This window comes from Hippopotamus amphibius, chromosome 14 (assembly GCF_030028045.1).
Source record: "Hippopotamus amphibius kiboko isolate mHipAmp2 chromosome 14, mHipAmp2.hap2, whole genome shotgun sequence".
Taxonomy (NCBI): Eukaryota; Metazoa; Chordata; class Mammalia; order Artiodactyla; family Hippopotamidae; genus Hippopotamus; species Hippopotamus amphibius.
The window spans coordinates 50457690-50479199 of NC_080199.1; the positions used below are offsets into that span (position 1 = coordinate 50457690).

General features: G+C 36.8%; 1 protein-coding gene across 1 annotated transcript in view; it reads right to left on the reverse strand.

The window, feature by feature from the left end:
- Positions 1-20266, reverse strand: part of PCDH17 (protocadherin 17) — an 88664-nt gene extending 68398 nt beyond the window's left edge. The window contains exon 1 of the mRNA XM_057707640.1: positions 17592-20266. Coding sequence (XP_057563623.1) covers positions 17592-20168 — 2577 coding nt within the window. The 5' untranslated portion in view covers positions 20169-20266. The remainder of the gene's footprint in view (positions 1-17591) is intronic.
- Positions 20267-21510: the final 1244 nt, after the last annotated feature.

The following is a 21510-nucleotide window of genomic DNA, read 5'->3' on the forward strand; positions in this document are numbered from 1 at the left end:
GTATATATAACTTTTTAAAATTGAAATACAGTTGACTACAATACTGTGTAGTATATACCACTTTTTGTGACAATCTAGTTATGTGTGTGTGTATGTCATGTATTACCCATCCAGCAGGGACTGGTACAAACCTCAAAATTAAACATGCTAATATTTCTTTGGTAAAAAATATTGATATTAACAGTAAGTAGAATAAATAAAAATTAAAAATAGCCTTAAATCAGTTCAGGTCTGAGTTCTTTAGATTTTATAATTAGATAAGGGATTGTGGATCTGAACCAAAAAAGTTAGCAATACCTACCTCTTAGTACTAAATTATAAGCAATTAGGACTTTTTAAATTGAACTTTATCTTCATTCCACAAGTATGTAATGAGTTCTAACTATATTCCAGACACTGTTTTAGGTATGGCTTTTTAGTAGAATTTTTGCAAAAGAATAAGAATTCCTCTTAAAATTAGGGGAAAATATAGTCACCTAATATAAAAATATGAAAAGAGAAACTCAAAGACACATAACTGGAAAATAACTTGAAATTATTTTAATGAAAATACTGAAGTTTTGCCTGTCAGCATTTTGTAATAGTTGTTGTTTTTCCCAAGAGTAAAGTCTCTTCTTCTAAGGAAACTACTGACTTGCTAAAAATCAAACAGGGAGGGAGTAACTGGTCCTCCAATGCATCCCTGGAGGCTGACGACAAATTCCCAGTTTGATGGCAGAGAAGTTGAAAACCAAAAGACACTAGACCAGCCCAGTACCTGGATCTTAACCACACAGGTCTACAGACACAGTCTCGGTGGAGCAACATCATCTTTGGAATATGTTACACACAAAAAAATAAGGATCCCAAAATCTTATTAGTCAATATATATTTACATAACAATTGTCCTTGATGAACTCTTCTTTATGGGTTACCTAATTCTATGTGGGTTTTTGGTAGGTATTTGCATACTTATTTTATTAAAATGTATAATTATTCTTGCAACTTTATTTAATGTCATTATCTGAATAATTTCTGGGTATGCCAGATCTTATGGACAAATATTCTCTGGTTTATCTTGACAAATACCAGCTTCTCAGCTTTCCAGAATATCTGTTTTCAGACTTGTGCCAATTAATATGGAAACTAATTTTTAATATCTTTGGCCATAAAGAATGGTTAAGTGCCCCTCCTGGTAAAAACAGTGGTTTTCTTTCTTTCTTTTTTTCCCAAGTTCTTTTGATTATTTTCAGAGCTGTAAGGTTTTTTTTTTTTTTTTAAATACAATTTTAAAGGTCACTTTCCATTTACAGTTACTACAAAATATTGGCCATATTCCCTCTGTTGTACAATACATTCTTGAGCCCATAATACACCCAACAGATTGTACTTCCACCCCTACCTTGCCCCCAGCCCACTGCTAACCACCAGTTTGTTCTCTATATCCGTGAGTCTGCTTTTTTTTGTTATATTCACTAGTTCGTTATATTTTTTATATTCCACATATCAGTGATATCATATATATAGTATTTATCTTTCTCTGACTTACTTCACTTAGCATAATGCCTTCCATGTTCATCCATGTTGCTGCAAATGACAGAATTTCATTTTTTTTATGGCTGAGTAGTAGTAAACATTTTTAGCCTTTCATCTGATGATGAACACTTCCATATCTTGGCAATTTTAAATAATGCTGCTATTAATACTGAGATGCATATATCTTTTTGAATTAGCATTTTTGGTTTTTTTTTCAGATATATACCCAGAAGTGGAATTGCTGGGTCATTATGGCCGCTATAGCCTTAGTTTTTTGAGAAACCTCCATACTGCTTTTCACAGTGGCTGCACCAGTTTACATTCCCATCAACAGTGTACAAGGGTACCCTTTTCTCCACATTCTTGCCAATATGTGTTATTTGTGTCCTTTTTGATGGTAGCCATTCTGACAGGTGAGAGAGAATATCTCATTGTGATTTTGATCTGCCTTTCCCTGATGATTAGGGATGTTAAGAATATTATATCTCCTTATTTTTGGTCAAAGTAGATAATTTTCCCAAAAGAGATAAAAAAACAGAAGAATTGGTCTCTTCCCTGATAGTCTGTTTTCTTTTTCCTTTTTTACAAAACAGGGAATCAGGTTGTCACATATTGTTCGAAAAACAGGTTTTTTCTTTCTGTGAAGGAGCATGAGTTTATTCACAAAGAGTCAGGTAGTTTATAAAAGCTATGTACTTAATATAAAAAAGACAAAATATAAGACTTTTCCTGGTCTAATTTGATTTAAGTATCTTGATACCCTTTCTCTTGAGAGGACAGAACATCACAAATATGAAATGGTGCACCTAGTAGCATGGTGCATAAATAGCTCAAACAGAAAGCATAACAATAACGTCTCCATCTATTATTGCAGAACCAATAAATAAGCATAATGAAAATCATGACACATTATTACATTACTCTGTATTGCCCCTATTCATTAAAAAAAAGGATGAGTGCATTTAAAATAAGTTCACATGTCAAATGACATGCAAGGCCTTGCAATTGAGATGATGCAGAAAGGAACATTTGTAAAGGGCAGATGCATGGTCTTATATGGCTTATATAAAGATTACAATAGAAGCATGAGAAATTTGAGTAGAAATTGCTTCATACCAAAGTGGTAGTAGCATAGTACCTAAAACATTACATCATTCATCTGCACCATGTGTGTTCTAATATTAAGAAGTCAATTAAAAAAAAAAAAAACATGAAAAAACTGTAGGGAAAAGCTTCCCTGTCAATGAGCCCTTAAATGGATTCTTTTTCAGATTCCATGTCAATTTAATATACTAGATTATATTAACAGCATTGGCTTGTAAATAAGGGAGATCTGAATCCTATTAATGGAACTCTGCTGCCAAAACAATCAGCTTCATACTTAACAAGTTTCCAAGTATTTGGAAAAGCTGTGAAATGGGATTATAAGGTTAAGCTGTGTACATCTGGCTCATCACTATATAAATATTTCAGCAATTTGATCTCATAGGCTGAAGAAACAACTGTCTAATCATAATTCTTTTCCAAGTTACATGAACGTTAGTGAGCAGAGCAGTACACAAAAGCTGACAAGAAATCATGATCAATTTACATAATGCATTTCTCCTGTTAGGAAATAATTTTATCATATATCACCCTTCTGAGTGAAGACATAAATATTTTAGGAGGGTTCTGTGGTATCATACTTATGTTGGTGAAAGGGGTTTGGGGAGTACCCAAATTTTTGAAATCAAGGATAATCACCTGCAATACTAAATATTGCTTTTTTCTTATGTCATGGTAGGTAATTTTAGTGTAATTGAATATGGTAACTATAAATATAGTGTAATATAGATCCAGAGAATAATTAATGAGAAGCAGGAGTTTGTGAATAAAACAACTGTGAAAAGTTTGCCTGTCCTTCTAGTTAATAGAAACTTTAATGAAGTTGAACATTAGTTGCTTTAACCAGATCCAGTATTAAATAACTATGCTGACACTTTGTCAAAACACACCAGGCCGTTAAGCCTGATTTTATTTTTTGAAATTTTGTTCAAAAAAGTAATTGGGTTAAAAATGTAATGAATATGGTTCTTATCAAATTAACTTCAAATGTCCAACTTGAAAACATAGACTCTGGAACTGTGATCCAAAATGGCAGCTAAAGGTCAATGAATCAAATTTCCAATTATATTTCCTGGGAGCAGATGGGTGCAATAAAACCTAATGATTGAATTTTAAGTGCTTTCATGCACTTTTTATCTGTTTCCCAACATGTTGATTCTACCTTAATGCTCTAACAAGATAATAGGTTCATTACAATTAACCAACTGAAATGATATCTCAATTTTCCAATTATTTATATCATATTACCTAAGGATATTGAAATTAGAGCTCCTTTCCTTCTCCAACCCCTAGCACCTTTGCATCACCATCCCACACTTCCACCAAACAAAACCCAAACTACAACATCATTAGATTACAGATGTGTCCTTGGACATTTAATTTCTCTAGTTAAATGATAAGTATTTAAGTAAAGCTGAAGTTCACTGAGGCTAAATGGGAAATTTCAAATGAGAATAATTTTAATGAATTTGTTGACAAAGTTTAACTATAAATTCCCCTTCCTTACGTTAGGAACTGATATGTTAGTCTATTTCTTTGATTTGCATAGGCATAAATATATAAAGAAGATTTATCAAGAGGTAAAAAACTAAGCATTCTATTTTAGGGAGTGGCAGATGGAGGATTCTTTCTCTACTATATTTCAATAGAGCACACTCTTGCCTGAAGAACAAAAAGAAGAAGTCATGTGGAGAAGTTTATTTTATTGTTTTTATATAAAAAGAATATCAACACTTTACTTCTTTAAAATATATACTCAAGTCTAGATTAAAGGAAATCCAAGAAGCTTTTTAGTTTTAACTAAATAAATTTCTTGTCTATTAAATGCATTTTAATAATGCTAAACATAATACTATTAATTCAACCCATCTGAAATCCAATCCACCCCTATAGAGCTCCACTATGTGAAATCAACTATATAATCTCAAGCCCAAATGTACAAGTAGTCAAGCTCTCCATATCCTCAGGTTGCACATCCCTGGATTCAGCCGATCTCAGACCAAAAGTATTTGGGGAAAAAAAATTTCAGAAAGTTCCAAAAAACAAAAGTTTAATTTGCTGCAAGCTGGCAGCTATTTACCTAGCATTCACATTGTAATTACAACTATTTACATAGCATTTACATTGTATTTGGTATTGTCAGTAATCTGGAGATAAAGTATTGTGAGGATGTTTGTAGGTTATATGCAAATACTATGCCATTTTATAAAAGGGCCTTGAGCATCTTTGGATTTTGGAATCCATGGGGGTCCTAGAACATATCCCAACAGATAATGAGGGAAAACTGTACAGTTTTATATTAATCTGGTGATAAATACCACCATGGTCTCATCAACCTATATATCTACATTTTTAAAAATATTTAAGTTATATATAAATGTGCAAGATTCTTAAAGTATCCCTGTAAAAATATATTTTCTGAATGGATATCACAGAAAAGAGAACAGAGGGCAAAGAGAAGCAGAAGAGAATTAGAACAGGCTGGTATAAGATATAAATAATAATTCCTTTCCACTTGCTTCACTCAAATTATGTATTTTGATGATACTTCTCAGTTATTTAAACAACTTTTTGAAAAAATTAAACATGATGCATGTGTTTAGATTATATGGTTTTATGTGAAGACTAAACTCATGAAAACTAGTATATGTGCAAAACATTCACATTCTACCAACATTATTTGGAAGTTACCTTTCCAAAAGATTTCTTAGCTGTGTGCTTTTTTTGTAAAAAAAAAAAAAAAAAAAAAAAAAAAAGCATGTATGATAGTTCAAGAACAAGCAAATCCTGAGAAATAAGTAAAATTCAGATCGATGATGAAGTATTATAGGTCCAGCTTCTGATCCACTATGTCTAAGACAGTATCTGCCCCAAATACACAGGCCTCTTGCAGAGACCCAGCCTGGCTTCTCTTCTGGAGAGAGCAGCACTAACAGCTGATGGGCCTTCTTTCCCCAAATTGCTGAATATTCCAGGGTGAATTTACAGAAGGACTTGAACTATAATGTTTAGATAATTGTGGATAGAAATGTCCCCACTGAGAACTTATTATCTATAAGCTAATCTTATGTAATATTTGACACTATTAGTTTAATCTTTACGAAAGTCTTTCTCTTCTTTATTAATGGTAATTGACAACGAATCCTAAATTTCTTAAATTCATATTTATATGCTCCTTTCTAGTGTTTCTTTTTTCCATCATTTTGAATCTCAGATATTCTGGCAAATAAGGATAATTAAATTTTGAATATGGTTTGAAAGCTCATTCTGCTTGAAGCCTTTATTCTACCAAGCCTCCTTATTGTTTTGCAATCAAAATTTAAAATTCAGATAAATAGTAATTGTCATATAATAGCTTAAAAGTAGTAAAGTATTTCAATTAAGAGCTCTTAAAATTATTTCATTACTTATTCTTGAATTAATGATTATGGATTGAACAACTCTGCAGGTTGTGGATGTATTTTAAATAACAATACTGAAATGGGAAATACTGTTTATATTAACACGTATTTTATATCTGCTCACTATGTGCACTGAAATTTTATATTACCTACATGAGACAGATCCTGAAATCTCAAGAAAAGTTTTGTAAGTTGGGTTATTATTATTATTACATATATTTGTTGATTGCCCAAGGTGATTTTCTTTTCCCATTATCAAATGGCAAATGGCTGGTACCAAAGTGATTAAATCGTAAGAAATACAAATAAATGTATTTGTCAACAAAAACAAATAAATGTAATCAAAATTTCTGTTTACAGCTTATCTATAATTTCATTTCATTAAAAATCCATATAGAAAATAGGTATTTATATTTTATGAAGGGCCTCTATAAATATAATTATCTTAAAATTAATTAAAACAGAAAAAAGGATCACATTAGTTTCTTAATTTACTAGAGCTATATGATTTTCATAGCCTTAGCATATAGACATAATATCTGAATTGCATAGTTTCAATATTTTATAAACCATACCAACTAATAGAACAAAAGATGAAAGATAGTCTCTTACCAACACTATTTCTCTTGATACAATGTAAACATATTTATGGATACATATATATGGATTTATATATATATATACACATAAATATAAACACATTCTGGAAGGCTTGATGCTCATAACTGTGAACCTTGATCACCTGTTTTTCTTCCATGAACTGGTAATATGATCAGTAGAACTATATAGAAATTTTCATTGTAGTTTTTAAAAAGGTAACAACTGTAAATAAAAATTATCAAATAGGCCACTTTCAAATAAATTATTTACCAACATATCATTATTTCATCATGTTTCTACAAATAATATCTTAGCTTTGACCTTAGTAACTTCGAATCCAAGCTCCGGCTCATATCTGATCAGTGATCACAGGACATTATAAATAATTCATATTTTAAGTGCCCGCTGTGTAATAGAAACCATGCTAGGTTCTCTCAACTATAACGACAAACAAGATGGATGTGGTCACTGTCCTCAAGCATTCTCCTATCTAGACTACTATGTGACAAATTAACTTATAATAAAGAGTCACAACTCTGACCCAGAGGTTTAAAATTGTTCAGACTTAATAACATTATTTTGTGCATAGATCAGTTAGATCTTTATTAAGAATTATTAAGAATAGAGACGCAGACGTAGACAATGGACATGTTCACATGGCGGGAGAAGGCGAAGTGGGATGAACTGGGAGATTAGGATTGACATGTATACACTACCATACATAAAACAAAGAGCTAGTGGGAACCTGCTGTATAGTGCAGGGAGCTCAGTTCAGTGCTCTGTGGTGACCTAGATGTGTGCGATGGGGGGTGGGGATGGGGAGGGAAGTCCAAGAGGAAGGGGATACATGTGTACAGCAGAAACTAAGACAGCATTATAAAACAACTATACTCCAATAAAAATGAAAAAAAAGAAAAAAGAAAAAAGAGAGTTTACACTTCACAACCAAAAGAAGGAATGAATGGAAATTGATGGTGTTAAGTCTTGTTAACCATTCAGCCTCGATATTTTTGCTGTGGCTCTTTAAAATTCTTATGTATTAAGTAGCTTTAGGATCAAGCACAGAATTAAAAACTTCCGTCAACTTCTGTTGATTGGATATTATTTTATAATTCAAAAGACTGAACTTTTCATTTTGCCTGCTAGTCTCAGTCCTGCTGTCTCAACACTGTCAAATAAATGGTCCTGCTACCATTTACTTCACACTTAACCAGGTAACAGAGTGCAATGGAAAATATTATCTACTCCTTTGCTGAGACGTTAACATGTCAAATTTGCACCTAAGGCAAAATTTAATGGCTGAATTGTGGATCTTCATTTCTAGAGATTTACTATGGAAACACTGACATAACCTTTAACCAGAGCAAACAGAGCCACTCTAATAAGCAGGCGGCACCAAACCTAAAAATGCACGAGCAACAGAAAGATCCTGGCAGGAATTAATCTGCCATTTTCACACATCTGCCCAAGGGAAGCATTGTAATTGCAAAAATTTACTCTAAGACTGCTGAGACTCATAGTAATTATGTTTCTTTTTTTTAATAGAAATAGCCACAGGTGGTAACAAATTGGGTTTTGAGATGGGGAACTGGGCATGCATTCTAACCCAAATTACTGTGTAATTGTCTTGATTATAAAAAAAAAAATTATGGAAAGTCTATTGCTCAAAATCAGAAAAAAAGAATCTCCTTAAATGTATTCCCTGTCTTTTAGTTTCTCCCAATTTAGCCATTTTGCTTCATTTGTTGGTATTGGCACATCTGATATCAGGGCCACACTGCAGAATAGGTTTTTGTCAATAACCCTTATCTTGCCTGTGAGTGGGATTTGTTTAGTAGGATAGTTCTCTTATTTCCTGCCTTATTATCATCCAGGAACAAATAGTAGCTTTCCTAGAAGGTCAGGATCTGGAAATTTAACGAATAATTACTATCTGTGCATCTGGCAACATGAAAAGTGCAAGGTTACAAACTATTTTTTTAATCTGTGTTGCATTAAAATACTTCCTATTTTTCATATAATATTTGCTCTCAATAATCCTGTGTCTTTATCTACATTTAGGTTCATGCATTAGCACAAACATATTTTCATTGTTCCTAAAATTATAAATGCATTCCATGCATATACCATGTCAAGTAGGAGTCATCTGTATCTCCAAACTTTTCTCATTAATCAGAAATTTGTGATTTAATCAACCAAGATTAAAATAAGAGAGTAAGGATTGCCTTAAAACAAAAAGAAAAAATAATTCATTAATGTTACACATGGTCATGCAAAGCTAAAATAATAATAAAAATAAAGCAATCAAGTGTCTTGCCTTAAAACTATGTGAAGGCAAGTTTGCATGTAATTTTGATTCTATCTTTGTGGGAATGCTAGGATGATAGATGGTTGATATCACTTTCTTATTGCATGGCTTATAATGCTTCTTATTCACATTATTAATGTAATAAGTTGATTTTGGGTAAATATTTTAACATAGATGCAAAACTGCCAAAGCAAAATAGAAAGAATTTTGTGCCTCAAGAAGACACAGTAATAGAATTCACCAATAATTAGATAATCTTCTGGGTTTTTGCTGATAGAACTATTGAAATCAAAGCAAATTATTTTTCAAGTTGCCCAGAATTTTTTTATGACTAATATTTATATAAAGACATCGCTAAGCAATTATCAAGTTTGAAATGCAAAATATCCCCTTTTAAAGCTAAGTCTTGTTTTTCCAAAATACTAAAAGATAACATTTATTTTTGTAAATTTTACTAAGATTTTAAACATATTATTTCTCAAGCATTCGAACTTCTTACTGTTACCTCATCTACTGAAATTAAATAACATATTTTGGTCACTTTACACTGTGGTTAGATAATCCTCGTGGTAATTATAAGTGAATTGATTTTATAAATATCAGCTCTGCATATGCAATTGCTCTGCTTTTGTGGAAAAATAGCAAAAAATATATCAAATATTCAGTCCTAAAATAATCTCAGTATATTCTGGTAAAATATTCTGTGTATAAAATAAAATGAAGAATTTATAGCAAAGGTTTTTATATTGTGGTCTGTGAAGAGCAAAGGAATAATATACCCAAGGGTGAAAACTGTAGCTTTAGTATTTCAAAACTGATGCAAGTGTTTGTACTGCAAATAAATAAAAAATTAAGAATTTTTCTAAGACATTGTCTAAAATTGGATTACAAAAATAAAAATGAAATTTTGACTCCATGAACATTTTTGCCTACAATAAAATAGCTGTGTTTCTGCTTTATAAAAGAAAGTTATGAAAATTTAGGATGTGTATATTTCAATTTGAGTTCTACTGAATTGGAGGACATGAAAATTCTAGGTATAAGTATAACCCAGTCATTGCTTAGCAATGATTATTAAGGATTCAGGTAGAAATATTGTAAAGAGGTATACCAACTGATGACTTACGCTTAAATTACATTTTTAAAAAGTTACCATTCAATGAAGCTGAAGAAAACATACCTAAGCACCATAGTTGTTGGAAAGAAATTAGTTGAGTCACGTAAGTTAAATCAGTTATTTAAAAATATATATACCATCAAAATAGCATTAGAAACTTTGAAAATATAAAGTCATTATCTACATTATATACTAATATAATTTACAAACATGTATCCAGTGTTTCTTAAAAACAGTATATAGCTACAAAACTATTATGAATATATAGCTTTGAAAACTTGAAATAGTTTTAATGCTCACACTTTCATATTCTACGAAGGCTGCTTTTAGCTGATAAAGGTAGTAAACACGTAATTGTCCTTTAAATGGTCCCTTTAATGTGTGCCACTAATTAAAAATCAATCAAAAACATTACAAGTCTAAAAAATAATAAATACTGTTCAAACTAGGTGTATTCTACCAAACTGAAACTTACAAGATAATAGTCATCTTTACGTTGCTCATTTTCCATTCAACACAAATATGGTTCATGACCATTTCATTGAATAGAAACAAAAAATAACTCAAGTCTTTAAATATTTCATAATGTCTGAAATAAAATGCATTTCTAATACCATTAAATTATTTTAATATATTCCATTCCCCTAATCAGACCAAAGTCTATTTATGTAGATTAGTTACATCTAAAGTCTATTTATCCAACCTGTATTTATCCTTTGATCACAAAGCTTGTTAACTTAAATGGTCTTTTATTGTTATGATTCATTTTCCCATAATTATGCTGTTTAACTGCCTTATTTTTTGAATAAATATATGCAAACGTGCCAATCATATTTAGCACAGTTATGCTAGATGCTCAATGAACTGTAAGAGTCATTTCACTACAATAAAATTCCCTGGAATAGATCCCGGGCAGAACCTAAATACCAGCAATCAGAATGTCACTAGGACCAGAACAGACAAACAGAAGTGTGTCACATGTATATCAATATATTTTCTTAAATACTGTCTGAAACCAATTTTACAGACTACCACTGGAAGAACATGGTGCACACAAGTGAAAAATGTCACCCACACTGCCACTACTTTGCATCTGTATTTCGTTACTATTTTTTGTTTTTGCTTTACCTTAACATTTTTGAATTTATAACTTCTGCAGTAGCAAGGAGGTGAAAAGAGACTTCTGCTTAGTCACAGCAGGGAATGTTGATGTCATTAAGGACTTCTTTATTATAGATAATTTATTTCAGGAGACCAAAGGATAGCAATACATCATTGTCAAAGCTAATGGTGAAAGCTATGACTAACTGTAAAGTACTATGTGCCATTGAAGGGAATTCTTGTTAACATCTTGTTTGCTAAAACAGGTTGACAACAGATTACTGTAGGTCTGATGAAGATTTAAAAGTGTTTTGTAGGTGGGTGGCAGGAGTCACACCATCTTCAAACTGATAGGCAAAATGACCTTTGTGCTATTCTCTAACAAATATACAGCCGTTGGTTGAAGGAATTCAATAGGAAAAAAAAAAAAAAAGAACCCTTCCTTAATGGCTTTACTAAAACATGGCTTTAAGATAATGCCCTGTGGGATTTATTAAACAGAAGCATCACTGAAGGGAATACATTCTGGAGCAATGACTATTATTATAATTAGCAGGTGCATTTGTAAGAATTTACCCACTATTGAGTGTATTGCAAGACTTAGCATAGGAGAGTTAACTTTCACTTCCTGATTGGCATGAGCCCAGTTCTAGTGGCTTCACCTTCCTCCTGTTGTTTCATCATCAGGCTCCCAGCATATGGTCTCACAGTGCCTCCAGCCATCCCACCATCCTCCCCAAAGAATCAGAAACTTGCACAAGACTTTCTCTTCCAACCTATTGTCCACTGAAGACCAGTTGTTCCTAAACTGCTCTCAAATAACTGGCTTTACTTTAAGGAACTTCAAAATGTTTGAAGCTTTAAGACAGTGAGATCAATTTTTAAAATATTTTCAAAGAAAAAGATTTGAGTTCATCCTTACAAAGAGGAGAACTACCTTTGAACTAAAAAAGTATAAAAATGGGCTAATATTTGTGCTTGAGTACTTATGTATATTATACTGAAAATATAAAGACATATATACATGTAAACACATATGTTAATTTTGCCAGGAAGTTTGATTTTTCACATTTTCATAAATGTGGACAGAGCCAACCTTTACTGCAGTAAATGCATGTAAACCTTTATTAATCTTAAAAAATATAAATATTTCCTTAATTACATCTTTTGCTTTTATAGATACATTTCTACTGCATTATATTACATAACTAGCACTAACAGTGAAAAATTTGAAACCTGACAAAGGTAGTGAAACACGGTAAAGTATAAATACTATATTTTTCAATAATGTTAAATATTTATCTGGACATTTTTAAGGTTTTTTTTCTTTTAAATTGTGTATTTTTCTTAGTCCTTTAAGACATGATATTTGGGATTGTTTTAAGAATAATTTATTGATTTAACCTCATACATAAATGTGTATCTATGCACCATAAAACAGTGAATAATATGTATTATATCAACTTTATAAAGAAAAGTTTCTAGAAAGTATGTTTTTAATTTATTTTATTTTTTGGGTGGGGTTTATCAATATAGTTATAGGCATAGATAATGATTTAGAACATATAAATTTTTTTTCTTGACCAAAAAATATGTTCAAGCAGTTGAGATAGGAATTTTAGGGCATACTTTTCTATGATCTGATATTTTTCATGATTGCACACAGCCTTAAATAACATGATGATGCCAAGAATAAAATTCCAAAATCATCCGTGCAGATTTCTATATGATAATATTTATTGATATTATAAAATTCACTCATAGAATTCAAGTAAAATTATAGAACTCACTCAAAGAACTTACGTAAAATTAAAAATCATCTTACTTTTACATTTTTAAGAGACTGATAAGGAAGTAAGGATAAGACTGTAAGGATGATAAAGTACTACCTAGTGAATATTTTGAAAATTTTATTGAAAACTAAAAACTACTCGGTAAAGAAGTTATTACCTCATGAGTATCTAGATCAACTAATATTAAAAATGATATTCTCAAGTTTCTAGAGCATATTGTAAAAAAGTTATGCTTTTTGTGTTTTCATTTATTATAAAATAGAGAAATGCACAGAGATTTATGTTGCAGCTGAGATTTTCATGGGTGCACACAAAACTAAGAATGAAAATAATAATATATTAATAATGATGACAGTAATTTGGATTTTAAACTCTTTTCCAAAGAAACTCAAATCACCTTATTCACTATCTTTTTAGCTAAACTTATTCCAATTTTATTTGTACTCTATACTTCTAAAATATGGTAAAACAGAAAAAAATGTTACATGATTGCATACTTATGTTAATTTGGAGTAGAAATGAATCCTATCTTTTAAAAAACTTAAAAAAAGACAAGTAGACAAGATAGTCCTAGAGGTGTGCAGTAAAAAAGGGATATTCCCTTCCTACTCAGCCCACCACAACCCCTAGAGATAGGGACATATATCAAGTTTATGGGAATAAATGCATGTAACTAATCAAACTGTGCCATCTTGGAATAACACTGCAAAAATATTTAAAATGATAAATGAAAAATTTGTTCACACACTTTGCGTTTGTTACTGAAATCACTAGCATACTAGAATAAAAAGTTTAGAAGATATGGTCTTGAGAAATCATCTGAGTCCCAAGTCAAGAATCTCTTGTATTAGAGAAGGAGGAATAAATCAAATAATGGTTAATGTTACTAGGAAAGATATACTTTTCTTTCACCTTTTCATTCTAAAATACTGTTTATTGTCTACAGTATAACACTTTAGCCCTTTATGCCTCAATCTCATTTTTATATATTTGAATTGACTGTAAGTATCATTTGTTTAATTTGCTTTTATTGAAAAGGCCATCCAGGTAGGAATTTCCTCTTCCAGCATAAAAAAAAAACCTAAAGTCAACCACAATGTGAATCTTTTAAAATTGAACTGTAAAACACTGTGTAAGAATGTATTCCTTTTAAAAATTTATTTCAGTAGATCTTATTCTGCTGGCTTAATATATTTTCTTTTATGACAGCATATTAAAATGACTACATTTTATGTGCTTCCAAAAAAAATCCAAAAACACAGATGTTCTAACAAAACTGGAAATTCTCCCACCAGTGAGAAGTCCCCAGCCTCCTCCCTCTTCGCAGTCAGGCCTTCATTGAAAACACCTGTTGAAAAGTTACCCAGAGACTTAAAAAATAATTCTTGATAAGCCACAATTAGTTGTTACTCATGACAATTAGTAATGACCTCTACTCAATTTTAGATTCTCGTATTAACCTATGAAATAATTCACATGGAAATTGCTCCTATGAAGAGTGCTTTTATAAATTTGTGTAATAATCTATTTGCATTACCTACCACAAAATTTGTGTTCCTATTTTTTTCCAATTCACTTTGGTAGCTTCAAAATAAATAAAATGTTTCATTATAACAATGTTGTATTATAATTCACACTACTGAGGATATTTCAATCACTAGTCAATTGTTTAAACACTTCATAGACTGAGTTTCCTTGGGCTGAGAAACTTGAAGAAAACCTGCAATAAAATCCTTTCTCACAAACCACTGTTTCTACATGAACTTACATGGTTGTTCTACATCCATTTTCAATAAAAATACTCTTATGCTCAAAAACCTATAGATCTTAATCTTAAAATTTCAGACCCTGCAATTCACACAAAATCTTTTGAGAAATTTTAATCTGAGCTGTAACATGTCTTAGAGCTCCTAAAGTTCCTAAATTTCATATCACCACTCTTTACCATTGTATCTCAAAACAATTTTGATATTATTTTCATTCCATCAATAGAAATGCACTGGGAATATTCTAAACAGCACCCAAGATGCTGGAAAATAAAGATAAACCAGACCTAATAGCTGCCAGTCCAATTGCACTGTGAATTAAAATTCTTCCTTCAGAAATACATGCGAGATTAATAGTGTTTCCTCAGCAGGTTGTGTTAAATTAGTGTGTGTTTACACACTAATAAATGCACTTGAAACAAGAATATGGGATACCTGACCACTTTAATTTGAGCATGTCACTTCAGCACAAAGTGTTTGCAGCACGCTAGTTTAAAAGAAAGAAAAAAAGCAGGGTCACTGTAGTCAAATTACTCTGTTCTCCATAATAAGCACTGAGAAAAACCTGACACATTTAAAAGGAAATTAACATACTAGGAACTTGAAAGGCATCCCTTATAGGACTATGAAAATTCAATAGAAAAAAAAGAGCCTGTTTTAACATTTTATGTGGAGGGTATTTCCAGGGCAGGAGCAATATGGGCAACTGAGCCACTTTGGAAACAATTTCAAGAACTTTTAACTTCTTTCTTTGTCTTTATGGCATGAATTAAGATTCCAGAAGAAAGGGAACAGTAAGGAAATTTGTCTCCTTTGTTTTCTGTTTAAACTCTCTCTCTCCGTGTGTGTGTGTGTGTGTGTGTGTGTGTGTGTGTGTGTGAGCGAGAGAGAGAGAGAGAGAGAGAGAGAGAGAGAGAGAGAGAGAGAGAGAGACTTGCTTTGGCTCAAGTTTTACTGCTAATGAGAAGAATCATCAGTATCCATCCCTTGGACAATGACCAGCTTCAAGAACAGTATGGTTTAAACATTGTATAGGGACCCCTGACCCTCAAAACCTCCTGGATACTTCCGTCCAACATTGTTCCTCACTAATCTGACCAGGAATCAAGCTTGCTGAGAATTCTACAGCACAAACTTCATTTTTACTGGACCCTAAATAAGAATTCAACTCATAGTAATTGAAGTGGAGGATTAAGCATTAACCCTCTGTGATATCCTTTTAATTGTCAATGGTAAAAATATAAGAAAGGTAGATAACCTATGCATATTTTTAAAATGACTGCAAAAATCTATAAATATATATTTTAACATATACCCCCTCAAAAATTATCATAAATACCAGTTTTACACATTCACAGACTTTCATAGAAACTAATTTTTATCTTATTCATTTTTATATAGACTTCCAAAAAGTCACGATTACTGGTATATACTAAACACTATTAAAACTGGGGTTTAATACTACAATGGATACTGTAATATTCGTTAGCGTCAAGTATGAATCAGTTTTACAAGGACATTATACTATTATAAGAAAATGTTTTATGAGTTTTAGTATTTGTTACACATATGTTAAAAAGGATGATTATAAAATTGTACTATTCTGTTTTAATAATAAAAACATTACTGAGTCAAGTGTCACTAAAAGGTATTTGCTTTTTCAAAGCACAAAACTCCGAACAAATTATTTTCATTTGCCCCAAACTAATCTTCCTCCCAAAATGTCACTTTTAGTTAAACTCAATTTTGAATTGCAGCTATTGCTCATCCAGAGTAATTTGTAGCAACACACATTCATAACAAGCAAGCATTAAGTTTTTTTTCGTGACACAACTCAGTAGTGGAGAAAAGAAACTAGGCAGTTACTAGACACAGTACAGTCACCTGCTGTTGTTAGTCTAGTGTCCATGCTGGGTCAGTTAGTTTTTTTCATATACTAGTAACTTTAAATTATACTACTTAATATATATTAAATATTTAGATATACTGAAAATACACAGTATGCAAACTAAATGCATCCTGGAATTCTTTTTGGCACAAGTGCCTTTAGCGCAACTTTGCCACCTGTTTTCAACAGCACAGAATGAGTTCACCCCTCTAGTGTACTCTGTTCATCCCTCAATGACGACAAGGAAAAGGATCAGGAAAATCACAGGACAAGATAAATATAAACTTTTCACAGACACATAATAGTCATTATCCAGAGCCTACATTTTTTCAAACTTTTGAAAGATCTTCAGAGCATAATTCATATTTCCAAAGGTTAAGCTACACTAATGCCTTGTGCTGCAGTTTCAGCTGAAGAACAAGTGAGATTCAAGTCCTTTAGAACACTTTTTAAATATAAAAACTGCTTTTTTTAGGGGAGGGTTGAAAACAGCTCAAATTGAATCAGGCTCTGGAATTCTGACCAGATGCTATGTTGTACTTCAAGTAGTTAACTTCTTAATATTGAGATATACATTTCTTTCTTTTGCCATCAGATTTTTTAAAATGAAATCAAAAATTTTAAAGTGAATTAACTGAAACAATTTTTTTTTCTACTCTAGTAATTCTCTGCTGTGGAGAGAAATGCAGACCAACAAATAAAGTAAAATAAACTATGAAATACTGAACCCTGGTAACATTTTAAAATCTATAAAAATAAACTCTAAGAATGCAACAGAAGTAAGACATTTACATCTTGTAGATTTTAGACTATTTACATGGGAGGAGTCATGTATAGAATGTGTCGTACACGCAGTGGCAAAAGTGTAAATCCTTTTCGTTTAAAAAAGTTCCCCTCTCACTGCTGCTAGCAGTGTGGCTCGTCCTGTTCCAAAGGTTTCAGGACAGATTCTAAAACCAGCAAAATGTGAAGTCCCAGTTATGCTAAAAGTCTCCTACCTGAATTATGGACATCCGAGTGGCAGGGGTCTCGCTCGCATTAGTCCCTTGTCCGGTGAAGCTGGTGTGGCAGCCCGCGTGCCCCTGAGGGACAGTCAGATTGTTGGAGGCCGGTTTGAGATACATCACCTCCGACCGGGGCGAGCTGAGGGGCAGGCGAGTCTGGTAGTCGAAGTACATGGGGGAGGTAGCCAGGGAGGGGCTGCTCACCACATTCATGACGTTCATGGCGTTCCTCTCCTCCACCTCGCTCTGTACCAGCATGATATCATTTTTGTTGATCTTCTTCTTCTTGCCCTTGCCCCCGCCCAGCTGCGGGTGGCTGTACTCGGCGATGCGGCAGTTGTAAGTGCGGATCTCCTTGTTCTCGCGCTTGCACTTGACGGCGATGGTGATCATGGCCGCTAGGAGGATGATGGAGATAGTGCTCAGAGTCACTATGAGCGGCAGGGACATGTCCCAGTGGTGCTGCTCGCCGTTCACCCGGGGAACCCCCTCGGGCAAAGATCCGCTCACCGAGCGGATGATGAGCTTGGCCACCGCGGACAGGGTGGGCTTGCCGTGGTCAGTCACCTTCACTACCAGCTCCACCACCGGCGTCACGTCCTCCCAGAAGGGGTGCAGCGTGCGGATCTCGCCGCTGGATGGATCGATTTCAAACAGGTGGTCGTCGTTACCGTCTACGATCTCGTAGGTGAGGCGCCCGCTCTCGCCGAAGTCGCTGTCAAGGGCGCGTACGGTGCTCACCAGGTAGCCCAGCCCAGCGTTGCGGGGCACCTGCAGCTCTGCCGTGTCGTTCTGCAGCGTGGGCAGCACGATCACCGGAGCGTTGTCATTCACGTCCAGCACTGTCACCCTCACAGTGGCGTTGCTCTCCAGGTGCGCGGGCGCCCCGGAGTCCTTAGCAAGCACCTTGAACTCAAAAGCCTTGGTCTGCTCGTAGTTAAAGGAGCGCAGGGCGTAGATGGCCCCATTGGTGGGGTTCACAGACACATAGGTGTAGATGGACACGTCCCCGATGTGCGAGGGCAGGATGGAGTAGGACACTGTGCCGTTTTGGCCCAGGTCGGGGTCCTGGGCAAGCACTGAGCCCAGGTACTCTCCTGGGATGTTGTTCTCGTGCACCTGCAGCACATAGAGTCCCTTGGTGAAACGAGGCGGGTTGTCATTCTCGTCCAGAATCTTGACAGCGAACGACTTGGTGGAGTTGAGTGGAGGCGAGCCCCCGTCCCGTGCCACGATTGTCACGTTGTACTCGTCCTGTGTCTCGCGGTCCAGTGGGCGGTCGGTCACCACCGTGTAGAAATTGTCGTAGTTCTCCTCAAGCTTGAAAGGCACGGAACCTCCCGGGCCGCCCAGGCCGCCGCCGCCGCCGCCGCCCGCCCCTCCTCCGCCCAGGACCCTGCACTGCAGCTGCCCGTTCTTGCCCGAGTCGCGGTCAGTGACCCGCACCAGGGCGATGACGGTGCCGGGCGGGGCGGCCTCGCTCAGCGCCCCCTGGCGCACGGAGACGAAACCAATGGACGGCGCGTTGTCGTTGCGGTCGATGAGCTTGACAGTGACCTTGCAGTGGGCCGGGATGGGGTTGGGACCCAGGTCTCGGGCCTGCACGTCGATCTCCAGCATCCCATTCTCCTCATAGTCCAGGTTGCCCTTGACACGGATCAGGCCGGTCTTGGGGTCAATGGAGAAGAGCTCCCGCACGCGGTCGGGCACATAGCTGCTGAAAGAGTAGAGCACTTCGCCGTTGGGACCCTCGTCGGCGTCGGTGGCATTCAGATCAATGACCACGGTGCCCAGCGGGGCGTTCTCGGGCAGCTCCACCAGGTAGGAGGGCGCCTCAAAGACGGGGCTGTTGTCGTTAGAGTCAATCACCTTCACGTTGATCTGCACGGTGGCCGAGCGCGGCGGCTCGCCGCCATCCAGAGCGGTCAGCACGAGCGTGTGGTGGTTCTGCTGCTCGCGGTCCAGAGCCTTCTGGATAACCAGCTCTGGGAACTTGGTGCCGTCGCCGCGGGACTTGACGTCCAGCGCGAAGAGGCCGTGATCGTCGCGCGTAAGCAGATAGGTGCGGAGCCCGTTCTCGCCCGCGTCGGGGTCATGTGCACTGGTGAGGGGAAAGCGGGTGCCGGGGGCCGCGTTTTCTGAGATGTCCATCTCAATCTGGTCGGACGGGAAGGAGGGAGCATTGTCGTTGATGTCCTGGATCTCTACCTTGATCATGCAGATCTCCTTGTCGTTGGCAAACACCTCGAGGGACAGCTGGCACTTGGCGTTGTGGCGGCACAGGGACTCGCGGTCGATGCGCTGCTTGGTGTAGAGGAGTCCGCTGTCAGCTTCCACGTCCAGCAGGTGCGGAGCAGAGTTCTCCAGAACCCGGTAGCTACCCGACTTGCTTCGCCCGCCGCCACCGCCGCCTCGCTCTGCGGGCGGAAGCCCCGGCTGCAGTCGCGCATCCTTGCCGATGTTGCCGATCACCGTGCCGGCCCCTTGCTCCTCAGGCACGGAATAGTTCAGGTTTTTGAGCGTCAGGGCAGGGGCCCATAGGAGGAAACAGCAACAGATGGAAAGGTACATCCCAGACCGGTGGGGTGTTGGCAGGAGCAGCCGGACTGGAGGGGCGAGCGGATGGGTGCGCGCCAGCTTGGGGCCAAGGCGCAGCGTGCGCCCGCGACGCGAGCCGCAAGTCTGTGGATCCTTTCTTTCTTCCGCTCCGGGCTGCGGCACCGGGCGGTCTCTCCTTATTCTGCTCAAGTTCCCCGAACCTGTTGATCTACAGCATCCGCACTGGGAGAGAAACAGAGGTGCAGTGGAGCTGCAGGGGCACTGAACAAGGCGGCGGCTCCCTGCGGCTGGGGGCGAGCCTGGGGCTTTGTCTCTCCCGCCGGGACTTCGGGCGACTTAAACTTGAGCGATGAGACCAGCGATAGGAAGGATATCGCGTCTGGGAAGGATGATAATGAGCTAAAGAATCGCAGGTTTTCCTCGCTCCCGCTAGGGCGCTGCAAATCCACTCCAGCTTTTTGCCTCCGGAATACTCTTCACATCGGGTGGGGGAGGGAGCGGGGAGGTGTGTCTCCAAGGCAGATCGGAAAGTGAAATCCTTACTTGTTTCTCGTCCCTTGTGATTAAATTGATGGGGATGAAGAACAACGAAGAGAGAGTCAGATATATTATGAAGCTTCCCCGGAGCCTTGTGAAATGTCTGCTTGCTTCGCAGGGTGGTCTGTTTTCAGGCAGTGTTTTGCTGCATTTAGAGATCTAATCTTGCATTGCTGGCTGAGGCAGCGGTGGCGGCGGACTGCATCTCCCAGCCAAGGTTTTTTCTTTTTTTTCTTTTTTCTCCCCCTCCCTCTCTCTCTCTCTCCCCTTTCCGAGCAGCCAAAGGGAGGGGAGGAAATGCAGCGCAAAGAACTAGTGTGTCCCGATTTGTAGTTTCCTCCCTCCACGAGGCTCCTCCCTCTCTTCCTCGGAAAAGGCTCTCCCCCAAGTCAAGAAAGCCACAGCCTGATCAGTTTTTGCGGTTTGAGTCTGTTGGGAGGGGAAAAATGTATAGATGTATCTCCGCCTCTGTTCGTAGAACACACACTGTGGTTTCTCTACGCTGAGCCAGTAGCCGCCGCTACCATCCCATTCTCTCGCCGCGAGAAAGGACTTCTCTCGTTGCAGTTTAATTCCAGTTTGCTTTTCTTCCCAGGCGAAAGGAAATCAACAGGCAACTCATGGTTGGATGTGCAGATTTGAAAGGGGAGGGAGAGGCGGAATAAAAAGGAAGGGAGAGCCACCCTCCCAGTCTTCGCACACACACTCTCCCTGTCTCTCGCTAGAAGGGAAACAGTCTCTGCATTCACAGGGCTGGGCTGTCAAGTGCCTCTCTTTTCTTTCTATTCAGCATCTCCTTCCAATGGCCCTGCCTCCC